Raw genomic sequence first — 12,481 nt, 5'->3', positions numbered from 1 at the left:
TCAACGTATAAGTTCAGATTTTTTTTCTCTCTGCTCTGAAAATATGTTGTTTTCATAAATAAAAAAAAGATGAGCAGAAAAATGTTGTGTATTCTTGGTAATGAACCTATGTACAATAATGAAATATACCATTACCTATAGAATAGGTAATAGTACATTTTAGTTTTTATAGACAATTTTTTAGTTAAATTGGTAAATTATATTTGGAAATATATGCTATACTATATTATAATGGAAAAAAGGTTTCAGGTATCTTGTGAGATATTAAAGTGGTTAGCAAATTAAAAGGAAAGATCTACAAATTGGTAGTAAGACCTGCACAGATGTATAGCAGTGAGACCTGGCAGATGACCAAGAGATGGGAGAAGGGAATGGACATAACTGAATTGAGAATGCTGAGACTTGTAAGTGGTGTAACAATATTGGACAAGATCAAAAAAGTCACTGATCAGGGGAACATTGAAAGTAACCCAAGTATCTGGGAAGATTAGGGAATCAAAGCTGAGGTGGTTTGGTCATGTTATGATATGCAGTGAGACAAAAGCTATGTGGGAAGGATAGTGCTGGAGATGAAGCCACCGGGCAAAAGAAGTAAGGGTAGACCTAAACAATGATAGCTGGACAGCTTGAGAGGGGAGCCTTCCGAGACCACAGACTAGAAGATAAAATGGCCTTGGACAGAACTGAGTGGAGGAGGTTGATCTGCTGCTGCAGTAACCCTACTCGAGTGGAAATGAAGAAGATACTATGCTAGAATAAGTAAGATTTGTATGGTGGGGAGCCAGTTGAATACATACATGGAACAAGAAAGAAATCAGCCAAAACACCAGTCTCACATGAAATCTGAGAATCAGATCAGAAATAAAATAGTTGATGAGCATATGGAGGCTTAAGGAAAATTGCCAGAATGGACAGGTGGCACCAGTGTAATGCAGAAATTGTCAAAATACTTATTTGATGTAAAAATAGCAAGAAAAGACAAATAAGGGAATGCTAGAATACAGGTGATCAATGTGCAAGTTAAGAATGCTATAGAAGATAGAAAAGTAAGAGCTGATCAAATCAGATCCTTATATATGAGATCAGTTAGTGGGAGAAAGAAAGAAATAAGAAATTAGCAGTTAAATAGTAGCTGTATTGAATTGTTATAGTATACACAGTGTGACTATGATTTTTTATTCCATTTTTGCAGTGTTTCATCAAGCTTCACAAATGACAGAAAGCACAGAGGATAAATCAAACATCCTTGTTGCAATGGCCTTTGTTGCAAAAAAAATGCAGGGATTGGAAGCATCAAAGCCTTTGCTTTTTCAAAGGTAGGTATATTTTAAAAATTATATTTATATCCAAAATGGAGCCTTGCAGTTTGAAAACAGATGCTGCTTAAATATCTGTTTTTTATCTGATTGAATGTGTAGTCAAATGTCACAGGTACACTTTACAATACATTAAATCTTTAAATTTCAGGGACTAAAAGACTTTGTCCCATCATTGTTGTCTATAAGATGTATATTATACTTTCATATGTAGAATTTTCCTGTTAGGAAAATATAAAAAGATTTTTCATCTGGGCAATGACCTCTTCTACAGATACTTTCATGGACAGTGCTCTGCTGGATTGGCCACTATTATTCCTCCACTCTCCTCCAAATTCATTAAAACAAGAGCCACTGCTAAAGAACACCCTTTTACAGTCTGTCTTGTCTCCCCCTCTCTACCTTCCCCAAAGATTATAACCCTCAGTTCAAGCAAAATGTGAACAGATTCTTCCTTTCTTCTATTCACTTGCCCACACATGGCACTAATGTGCTATAGGTCATGTGGGGACCAGATATTTAAAAAAAAACCATTTGCACTTTTTACATTGATTAGGGGAAGAGTATACCACAGGTGTGCTATACTGGTGCTTTTCAAACTTTTCTGACCACGACCCACAATAAAAAATATATTTTGCATCTCAACCCAGCACGCACACAGACGCAATATATAAGGCTGAGAAGTTATACCCTGAGGGAACTGAGGTTTTACAATATTAGGTAATTCGTGTCTAAGGTAGTCTCATGTCATGCCTCAAAAACTTCACTGCCTTCCAAAATTCAGTTTAATATCTTATGGCCAATATCAGATATTAAGTTGATAAGAATAGATAATACATTTTTATCTTAGCCAAAGGCTAAGAAACATGGGAAAAAAAAGTGTAGATCTGTTCTTAAAAGTTGAAAGTTTATTTTTCACTTGGTTAGAATATAATAAATTTAGTTTAATCCTTTATCCAAGTGTGAGCAAACAAAGTTTGCACCTGAAAGTATCTTCAGGACTGGGATAAGGTGGTGCAACACCAGGACGACTCCTTGCAAAGGTGGAGCAAGCTACTAACACTCCTATCTCAGTATCTCCCATAATGCAAAACACATCTCGTTGCGGATATGTCTAATGTTATGCATTAAGGGATTGCACCACCTTATCCCAGTCCTGAAGATACTTTCAGGCGCAAACTTTGTTTGCTCACACTTGGATAAAGGATTAAACTAAATTTATTATAGATCTGTTCTTAGTTTAATATCTGACAAGGGGCATCATTAGCTCCCAAGATATTAAACTGATTTTTCTTTACTACGTACACTCAATGGACAAAACATTAGAGATACCTACCTAATAGCATGTTGGTTCTCCTCTAGCATGAAAAACAACCTGTACTCTCTGAGGATGACTCCACCAGATGCTGGAGGTAATTCCAGCCATGCATGTTGTAGCATTGTCTACAACTGCAGCTTAGCTATTGGTCCCAGATAAATGGATTTTCATGGTTTGCTCTATGGTATCCCAGAGAGATTCGATCAGATATAAATCCGGGAACCTTGTGGGCCACTGGATGTTCAAATCTGGTCCACTCTACAGAGGTTCAGTTTTGATGGTCCTGACACCTGGCAAGGAGCAATTCCACAATGATGAGCTGTCAGGAGGTGTGGGGCATCGGCTCCCATAACCCTTGCAGGGTATATTGTACTGTTCGCTTGCTGACTCTGCTTGGATCTCCAATATTGAAACTGTATGTGATTTGTGCCACCATTGCTCTGTGGTTTGTCTGTATGAACGTGGACAGTCTACATCAGCCACAGTCATCAATGGTGTGTGGTTGGCCACCACTTGCTCGCTGGGTGCTGATATGTCCGTTGATGGTATACTTGCGGTAGATCCTTGATACGATTGCCATCAAGAACCCTAGGGTTCTTACCACTTGAGCAGTAGAATGACCTATCTGGCATCCACAATCAAAATAGCTAAGATCATCACATTTACCCATGTGTGTCAATTTTGATACACTGTTGGGAAGCCCTGATGTCTGACTATTTACCGTGTGCATTCAGTTTGGGTAGGTTTCACTCTGTGCTGGGGGATGCCAGTGTCAACTTCCTATCACTGCTATCTTTAAAGTTTTGTCCATTGATTCTATAAATTATTAAAGTAAAAACAAAAAACATAACAAAATTATTAAGTTAAGGGGATAATAAATCCCTCATTATTTTAAAGCCGGATACGAAACTCGGAGATCGAAATCTAAGAGTTCCATGCCGAAAAACTATCGGCGAGTCCAAGCATAAGTCAACACCTGGGTAGTACACCATTAGTGCAACTCGGAGCAAAGGTGGAGCAAGCTCCACCACTATCCTTAATATTTTCTCATAATATAAAACGCAGCCCCTAGGAGATGTATTACTGTTTTACATTATGAGGAGAGGTCACTACCCAGACCGGTTTCGACCTTTATTGAGGTCTCATCAGTGAGTAGGTAGACCTGGATAATACCAAGGTTTAAGTGAACCAAACTTACATATACCCCTACTAACGAATTGCCAGGTCGGTGTATCGGCACACCAGCCTGCAGTTTGTTAATAGGTGTATATGTAAGTTCGGTTCACTTAAACTTGATATTATCCAAGTCTACCTACTCACTGATGAGACCTCAATAAAGGTCAAAACCGGTCTGGGTAGTGACCTCTTCTCATAATGGAATACATCTCCTAGAAGCTGCGCATTATGAGAAAATATTAAGGATAATGATTGAGCTTGTTCCACCTTTGCTCCGAGTTGCCCTAGTGTTGTGCTACCCAGGTGTTGACTTACGCCTGGATTTGCCGATAGTTCTTCGGCATGAAACGCTTAGATTTCGATCTCCAAGTTTCGTATCCAGCTTTAAAATAATGAGGGATTTATTATCCCCTTAAACTTAATTTACACTGCTGGAAAAATAGCCTCTTGGCTCTTTATCATAATAACAAAATTATGTTTTTGTTTTTACTTAAATATTTGTTTTGTTATACCCAGCTAACATGATGTACCACAAGATATAAGGATTAGGAGAGCTGCCCCAGTTGGCTCTCAGCATAGCTAAGTGAAAGCCTCATCCACTTAGCCTTTAAGGAATGCAGAGAGAGTAAACTGGGACTTCTAAACTAATCCTTACTTCTTGTGGTGCATGATGTTTGCTGGGTACTGAACAAATGAGGATGAACTGACAGTTTGGGATTTAGCCAACCAAATTGCATTTCATCATCATAATATTCCTGCCATGTGCTCTCAAGGGGTGTACAGGATATGGTAGAACTACATGAAAAACTTACATCACCACTAACTTCCCATCTACAATTTTCTTCCAAATTACCTGTCAAGACTCCACAATTATCAGATCTAATATTTCTGTCTCCTAAAGCACTTTTTACTGTATCAGTCCACCTATATCTTGGTCTTCCTCTGGGTCTTTTTCCTGCAAACTGGCAGAGAACACTTGTTTTGCTAATCTTTCCTTGACAGTTCACATCTGTTTAAAGTTTGTTCAGTCACTCATTTGTATAATGTTTCCAAACTTATTCAAATAGCTCACTTTCATGTTTTTTGCATGATGTTCTGGAAAACAGTTACACAATAAGGAATTGTATCTATGCAGTAATCAAACATATTGCCTGAGATTAGTTCTGTTAACACATTCCTGGATGCTAACAATGTCAAGTTCTTTCCTAATATCCTCATTTTTAATATGATATTGCCATTGATGCCATCTGTTCACACTCCTAATTTTTCTCAGTAGTCTCATATTGCAGTCTCTACTCTTTGGTCAAGTGTTTTATTTCTAACCCAGCTCTCAGATCCATAAGTTAAAATTGGCTTGAATACTGTCTTGTATATAGCTAATTTAGTGTTTTAATTAATTTCTCTCTTATTCCATATAAATTAGAACAGATATTCAATTTAGTCAAGGAATCTTGCAGACTTGTACTGGATTTATTTAGAAGTCAAACATCATCTGCGTAAAGTACAGAGCTGAGATTAACGTCTCCAATTTTTATATCAGGTTTAATACCACCTTCCTTCATAATGTGATCCATACAGATAACGAATATCAGAGGGGATAATGTACATCCTTCTCTGACACCAGATTTAGCATTAAACCATTTTTCTGTACTTCCTTCATTTCTAACTGCTGACTTACAACTCAAATAAGACTAAGTATTGCTTGATATAATGCCCATTGACACCAATACAACTGTAGTGTTTTAAATAGCTTTTCTCTTTGCACCTTGTCTTATGCTTTTTCCAGATCTACAAAACTTAACTACAGGTCTTTATTATATTTCCTTGATTTCTCAACTATTTGTTGTAAAGTGAAAATCAGATCCTGACAGACAACCTCTATTTTGCCTGAATCCAGCTTGTCCTTCACCAAGCTTCCCTTCCACATAATCCTTCTCAACCATTTCTCAAGTATACTTGCATAAATCTTACTAAGAACACTCAGTAGGGAAATACCTCAAATTCAGTTTTATTTCCCTTTTTATATATATGGGTACTATGAGAGGTCTACTCCAATCATCTGGAATTTGTTCATCTGTCTAGGCCTTCTGAACTATATAGTGCAGTTACTGTAAGACTTTTATACCTCATTACTTGAGCATTTCTGGTGTCGAAATCATCTACTCCTGCTGCTTTTCCACATTTCAGGCTTTAGATGGCTTTTTCTATTTCAAGTATGGATGTATTCCTGATTGCATCATTTAGCAACTTTTTGCAGTAATTACTCCATACATCAAGGATATCTTTTTCTCCAGTTTCCATGTCGCCTTTATCATCTCTAATTCCTTTTACAGCACTCTTTTCTCAATTTTTGAGCTTTTTCAACAATATCCAGAATATCTTGTCACCTTCTTGATATTTGTTTTCTAAGTTCTTGCCAAAGTGGAGGAATTTTTTTGTCATTAGAACAGGCAGCTGACAAAGAAAATGGAAAAAGTGATCCATGTTGGAGATCTGAACAGCAGAGTAGGAAATGAATCTAACCAGGTTTATAGGAACATTTTAGGAAAATTTGGAGTAAATGGCAAAAGCTAATAATAATGGTAAGTATTTACTTGCCTTCTGCTCAGGACAAGAACTAGTCATTATTAACACTATGTTTCAACATAAAGATGTTCACATTGAGAGAAGGCACAAGAAATAAGAAAAGCCTCATTGACTATGTAATTGTTGATAGTGATATCTTCATTCTCATTCAGGATACACAAGTGTACAGAGGATTTGAAATTGGAAGTGACCATTACTTAGTATTAAGCAGGATAAAAATGGATATCACATTGAAAAGAATTATATGTAAGAAAAGAAGTCAAGGAGCTTTTACAAGTAAATTGTAGACCCAACTTTACAACCATTATTGAAGAAAAAATCGAAAATAAGAACCAAACCTTTGAGTCTCAGTGGCAACCTCTGAAGAAGACATTGATTGATTCACCGAGGGAGGTATTGGTGAAGTTGCTTGCAAGAATAATAAAGAACACCATCGTGGGCACAAGAAGTTAAAGAAGCAATCCTGCAAAATAAGAAAGCATACCAAAAGTTCCTAGCAAATAAATCGGCACATTCCCTAAAAGAATACATGGGAAAATGTAAGAGAGCTAAGCTGCATGTAAAAGTAGCTAAACAAAAGTCTTGGGAATACTTTGGTAAGAATATAGAAAATAAATATCAGGAAGGTGGCAAAATGTTCTGGAGGCTATGGAAGAAGCTTAGAAATGGAGGAAAGAGTACTGTAAAAGGAACCAAAAATGAAAATTGAAGATAAGGATATCCTAGATATCTGGAGTAATTACTTTGAAAGACTGTTAAACAAATCAAGCATACTAGAAAACTTTCAAGAGGAATGCAAAGAGGAGTAGATATCAATACTTGAGGTAGAAAAAGTTGCCAAAAACTTGAAATGTGGAAATGCAGATGGAGTGGATGATATTCAACGAGAAATGCTTAAGTATGGAGATATAAAAGTTTTGCAGTGGCCACACTGCATAATTCAGAGGACCTTTTTAGAAGGTCGAATTCCCAATGATTGGAGTAGAGCTCTCATAATACCCATCTATAAAAAAGATAATAAAACTGAGTGAGAATTACAGAGGATTTCCCTACTAAGTATTCCAGGTAAGATATATGCAAGCATACTTGAAAAGAGGTTGAGAAATTTACTAAAATAAAGAGCCAAAAGGCTTCAATTTGGTGATGAAAATGATATAAATTAAGTGGATATTAAATCCAACATAATTTCAGAGATGAATACAGAAACTATAAAAGTTTTGTATTGAAAATTGACCTGAGAGCTTGCGGGAATACACTCGCTGCCATACTACGAGTTGCCCTAGCTGAACCTAATAGGAAGCATGCATGCCAAAGCGCCTGTATATTCGCCTCCTGTTGGTCCATTCAAAATGGACCAATAGAAATGTGTAGTGAAACAGGTGTTTGATGCCAAGATGTGCAGGAAATACCTGGAGGAAGACCAATGTGTAGGTGGATTCATTTCGTCAAAAGACTTAGAAGCATGAAATGTTAGATATGACAATATTGGAGTGCTCACAAGTATTAAACTGATTTGAAGGGAATTGTTGATGGGAGATTAATAATAATGTAAACTAAATCATCTGGTACTGTCATAGTAACCTAAACACCCCTTTCGGGACATATCAGGAAATTGATGATAATAGAGAGAAATTAGCCAAACATTCCACTAGCAGCATTCAAGGCAGTTTTAACTTATGGATCTGAAGCTGAGTTCGATATGAAATATCAGAGACCAGAGATGTGTAAAATTAGAAGAATGAACCAATAGCATCAATGGAAGAATCATATTAAAAATGAAGATACTAGAAAGGAACTTGATGCTGCTGGTGTCAAGGATGTGTAAGCAGAGGTAATCTGAGGTGGCATAGTCTTTAAACAGAATTGTTGAACGCTACAAAAGCAAAGTCATTGTCAGGAAAGTGACCCAGAGGAACATTAAGATCTAGATTGGGAGATGCAATTAGTAGCACCTTAGAAATTTGAAATGCAAGAGCTTGACAATATTGACGACCTGATAAATAACAGATTAATTTGGAAAAAATTATTAGAAAGTTTGCTAGAAGTATCAACTGTAATACCTGCTGCTTTCTGTAATTTTCCATTACTACAATGATGCATCCTTATAAATTGAAATAACTCTTGTAAACTTCCATTCAAAAGGTGTTATTTTCAGTTTCAGTGATTCATTGAAGATGATCAGAAGTGGATAAATTAATCTAACATACATCTTCTTACCACAAAGATGATATGCCTTCCTTACGCTCAACTGTATCAGTTGCCAAATCATTTAAGAAATCACAATTATCCTCCTGGTGTATCATGTCATTCAGTGAATGTTGCATCCCAAATAGTGTTTTCTTATTTAACTGACCACTTTTTTTCATATGCACACATGAAAAATACTCATTAAATTCTTTCACAACTCCATTTGAACTATTCAAAATTAATGTATTGTTGGTCATGCTTAATTAGTTTCTGTTATATTCTTTCTTACTTCCTTTTTTACACACATGTAAAAACTTTTCAGATTAATCATCTTAATAATGTTTCCCAGTTAATACTTCTTTTTTGTTGTTGTTGTTGTTATTTTTGAAATTCCACTCCATCATTTATCATAATTATCATTTCTTTCCTTAGTCTTAATTTTTCCTTCTAAGGTCAAATGATCACTATCCTGGTGAGATTCTGGTTAATTAATGTATCATCATCAAATTCATGACATGTACCCTCAGAGAGTGTACAGGATATTATGATATTACTACATGAAAATTGTTAAAGTTGGGGGGGGGGGCTTAAGGGCCAAAGCTGTATAACTAGTAAGAGACCTCCATGTAGCTTTTTAAGGAACGTGGTGGACTGACTGGTGCTTTCTGACCTAATTTCCAATCCTCAACATCTCATGGTGCATCCCATTAGGTATCTATCTGGATACTGAACAAATGAGGATGGGCTAGCAGTTTGGGATTTAGCTGAACAAATTGTGGATTTAGCAACGTGACAGTTAATATAGTACATCACTTATTCCTCTGTTATTTATGAAATTGAAGCTCCCATCCCATAATAGGTTCACATCCATCTTGCTTCAGATAACTGTTCTGAATTCCTCCAAAAATTTATTATTCATTTCATATTATTAGCTCTTTCATTACCCAAGGAATAATAATAATACTTTGCTTTTCCCCATATCTTTAAGTAACAGAGTAAAAACAAGAATATATCTGCTGTCATCTATATATTTTATCATCATCATCATAAATTCTTAATTTGTGCCCTCATGGGATGCACAGGATATTATGATAGTACTATATAAAAAGTGTATATCACTACTAACTTCTTTTTGAAAAATTTCCTCCAGATTAATTTGTTATCTGTCAGGACTTCAGTATCATCTTATATTTTGGTCTTCTAAGACACTTCTTACTGTATCAATCCATCTACATCTTGGTCTTCCTTTTGCAATCAGTCTGTGTTTGTGTTCTTGCTTGTTCTTGTGGTGTGCCTGCATGCACATGCTTAGTATATTGCTTTATTCCAGTATTTTGTCTTAGAGAAAATATTGGCTTAATAATCTAATTAACTACATACATTTATTTAGTTAATTATTATCTGTAGGTGTACATTTTCTCCACTTAACATCAGCATGAATGATAAATAATCAGTGTCTAATCATCCATACCAGACACATTCAGTTTTATTTCCCTTTTTATAGATAGAAACACTCAACTATGAGAGTTCTACTCAGTCATCTAGATATTTCCTGCCATTCATGAAATGTATCATAGTGTTTAGTGTTAAATACTGTAGCTACTCCTTCCTTTCCCTGGTTATTATGCCTGAAAACAACATCTTGTAATGGTTATTTAGAAGAATCTCTCCAGTTTTTTTTTTCTTTGTTTTGGTGAAACCAATTTTGTCAACCCAGTAATTCTCTAGTTCTTTTTCTTCCATTTCTTTTCCATTGCTCTTATGTTGCTGTATCAATCTTGAGTTCTTCTGGTGGTAATTGATTCATTTGCTAACTTTTGCTTTTTTGCCCTGGTTTCCTGAGGTAAACAGTTGGGTGGTGGTGGTGGAGAGACATGTTTAACTAGTGGTAGGAAATTCAAACGTTGTGATATCATTTTGTATTAAACCAATAAGAATACAGTTGGTTGGCTAAATCCCAAATTGTTAGCCTATCTTCATTTGTTCAGTATCCAGGTAGATACCTACTAACAGGATGCACCACGAGAGACCAAACATGACAGTAGCCAGGCATCTGATAAGCAGAGTTGTAATGGTATATCACAAAGCAACAAAAATTTCTTGAAAACCTGAATTCTAGTTGGCATTTCCTCCAACTAAGGAAGATATGCTTGTAAGATAATACTCGTTTGAACCAGAGTCCTGTTTGCAAAAACAGGCCACTTGACAGGAAAGTGAGATTGGCTGAAAGAGTTTAGTCCATCAACAACCCATAAGCAGCCCTAAAATTTATTTTTTAGTTGCTGTATTTTTATTGCATATTGGGAGAGAGCACTTATAAATTGATAAGTGTTAACAGGATTAGTGCAGAGTTCTTGAAGATTTCATTTCAGTCCTTCCCCTCCCCTCTCTCTAGAACTGGATTTACATTATAAACCTTAGATAGATTTGTTTCATAATGGATTTGCAGTCTTTTTTTCTTACCTTAACCAAATCAAATTCACAGTGCACTTTTTAAAAAAAAAAAAAAAAAAAAATCATGTTATGCCTATTTATTATTTTTTTATTACATTTTGAGTTTAGCAGTTACATAAGGAGTAACCTAATAATCGTGTTCTCTGAATTGCTTTTTTTTTTTTAAAGCATACTCCTTAAATTTCCTAATTCTTGAAAAAACTTTCAGTATTTTTGTCTTTAATTTCTATTTTATCACTGTATAAATCATTTATTTATCATTTTTGTTTTGCTTTAACTGGACATTACTTTCATTAATTTTTTTTTTTTTTCATATTAGTTCGCTTTGCAAAAATAATCTGGAACATTTTTCTTCCTCTTCTTCATAGTTCTAGACTTCAGCCCCCATCAGTTCAAGGTCTTCTAGCCCTTTGTGCTTTGGGATTGCTGCAGAAGGATTCTAAACTAATAGTTGCAGCTCTGAAAGAAGTATTACCATTGAAGCATCATCATATTCATGGACCTGATGTGGCTTTTCTTAGTGCTTCCCATTTTTACCAGCAGGTTGGTTGGTTAATTTTTAAAGCTTTGAACTCCATCACACATCATAATAAAAACAAATATATTAAGAATGTTCATTCACGTCAGAGTATACGAGGGGGGAGATAAACACCTAGAACAAAAATGATATTAAAGCAACTGATATAACCACAAGAAAGAACATACTAGCAGCAGAGGTATGAAGGTAACTTAAGTTCTTATATTCTTATATCCTTGTGTGTTCAAAATGATATTAAAGCAACTGATATAACAAGAAAGAACATACAAGGATATAAGAATATAAGAACATAAGTTACCTTCATACCTCTATACTTCTAGTATGTTCTTTCTTGTGGTTATATCAGTTGCTTTAATATCATTTTTGTTCTAGGTGTTTATCAGTACTTTTCAGCTCCCTCCCCTGTATAATTATGCAGTAGGAACAGCACATAAAAAACTAGTTTAAAACTCATTTAAATGTCAACACTGCAAAATTAAACATCTTTTAAACCAGTTCATCATATCTTGAATTGAATAAGATACTCTGCAGTTATAAACTATCACAAATGAATTACAACTCACACATACACACACTTTCAGAAAATTTAAAGCTTGAATTTCATTATTAATATCTTTAGATCAAATTGCTGTTTCAGCTCGAGAAGATTAAGGTGCCATAATCTTCAAAAAGTAGATACTTGTTTGCTGATGTGTCAATTGCATTTAGCTCTCACTGTAGTAAACACATTTATAACAAACTCAAGCACTATAATACTACTGTGGCAATAGAAGATTGAAGCTGAGCCAATCATGAATATAATCCAAATATCATGTTCCAAACATTATTTAAAATAAGAGCTTGTTGCCTTCAAGTATAATAAATTTCATTTAATCTTTTATCCAAGTGTAAGCAAATAAAGTTTGC

The 12,481-nt window shown here is 35.3% G+C and overlaps 1 protein-coding gene and 1 pseudogene across 1 annotated transcript in view; one reads left to right on the top strand and one right to left on the bottom strand.

Annotated features, from left to right (window-relative positions):
* Positions 1 to 12,481, top strand: part of LOC150108611 (tetratricopeptide repeat protein 37) — a 485,241-nt gene that overhangs the window by 345,157 nt on the left and 127,603 nt on the right. The window contains exons 30-31 of the mRNA XM_090416072.1: positions 1,193 to 1,316; positions 11,406 to 11,580. Coding sequence (XP_090272198.1) covers positions 1,193 to 1,316; positions 11,406 to 11,580 — 299 coding nt within the window. The remainder of the gene's footprint in view (positions 1 to 1,192; positions 1,317 to 11,405; positions 11,581 to 12,481) is intronic.
* On the bottom strand, positions 2,018 to 2,185 carry LOC150108612 (U2 spliceosomal RNA; annotated as a pseudogene).

Source organism: Typopeltis vanoorti, chromosome 3 (genome assembly GCF_054136105.1).
Source record: "Typopeltis vanoorti isolate ZY-2024b chromosome 3, IOZ_Tvanoo_1.0, whole genome shotgun sequence".
Lineage (NCBI taxonomy): Eukaryota > Metazoa > Arthropoda > Arachnida > Uropygi > Thelyphonidae > Typopeltis > Typopeltis vanoorti.
The sequence above is the reverse complement of the archived record's forward strand: the minus strand, read 5'-3'. Positions and strand labels throughout refer to the sequence as shown.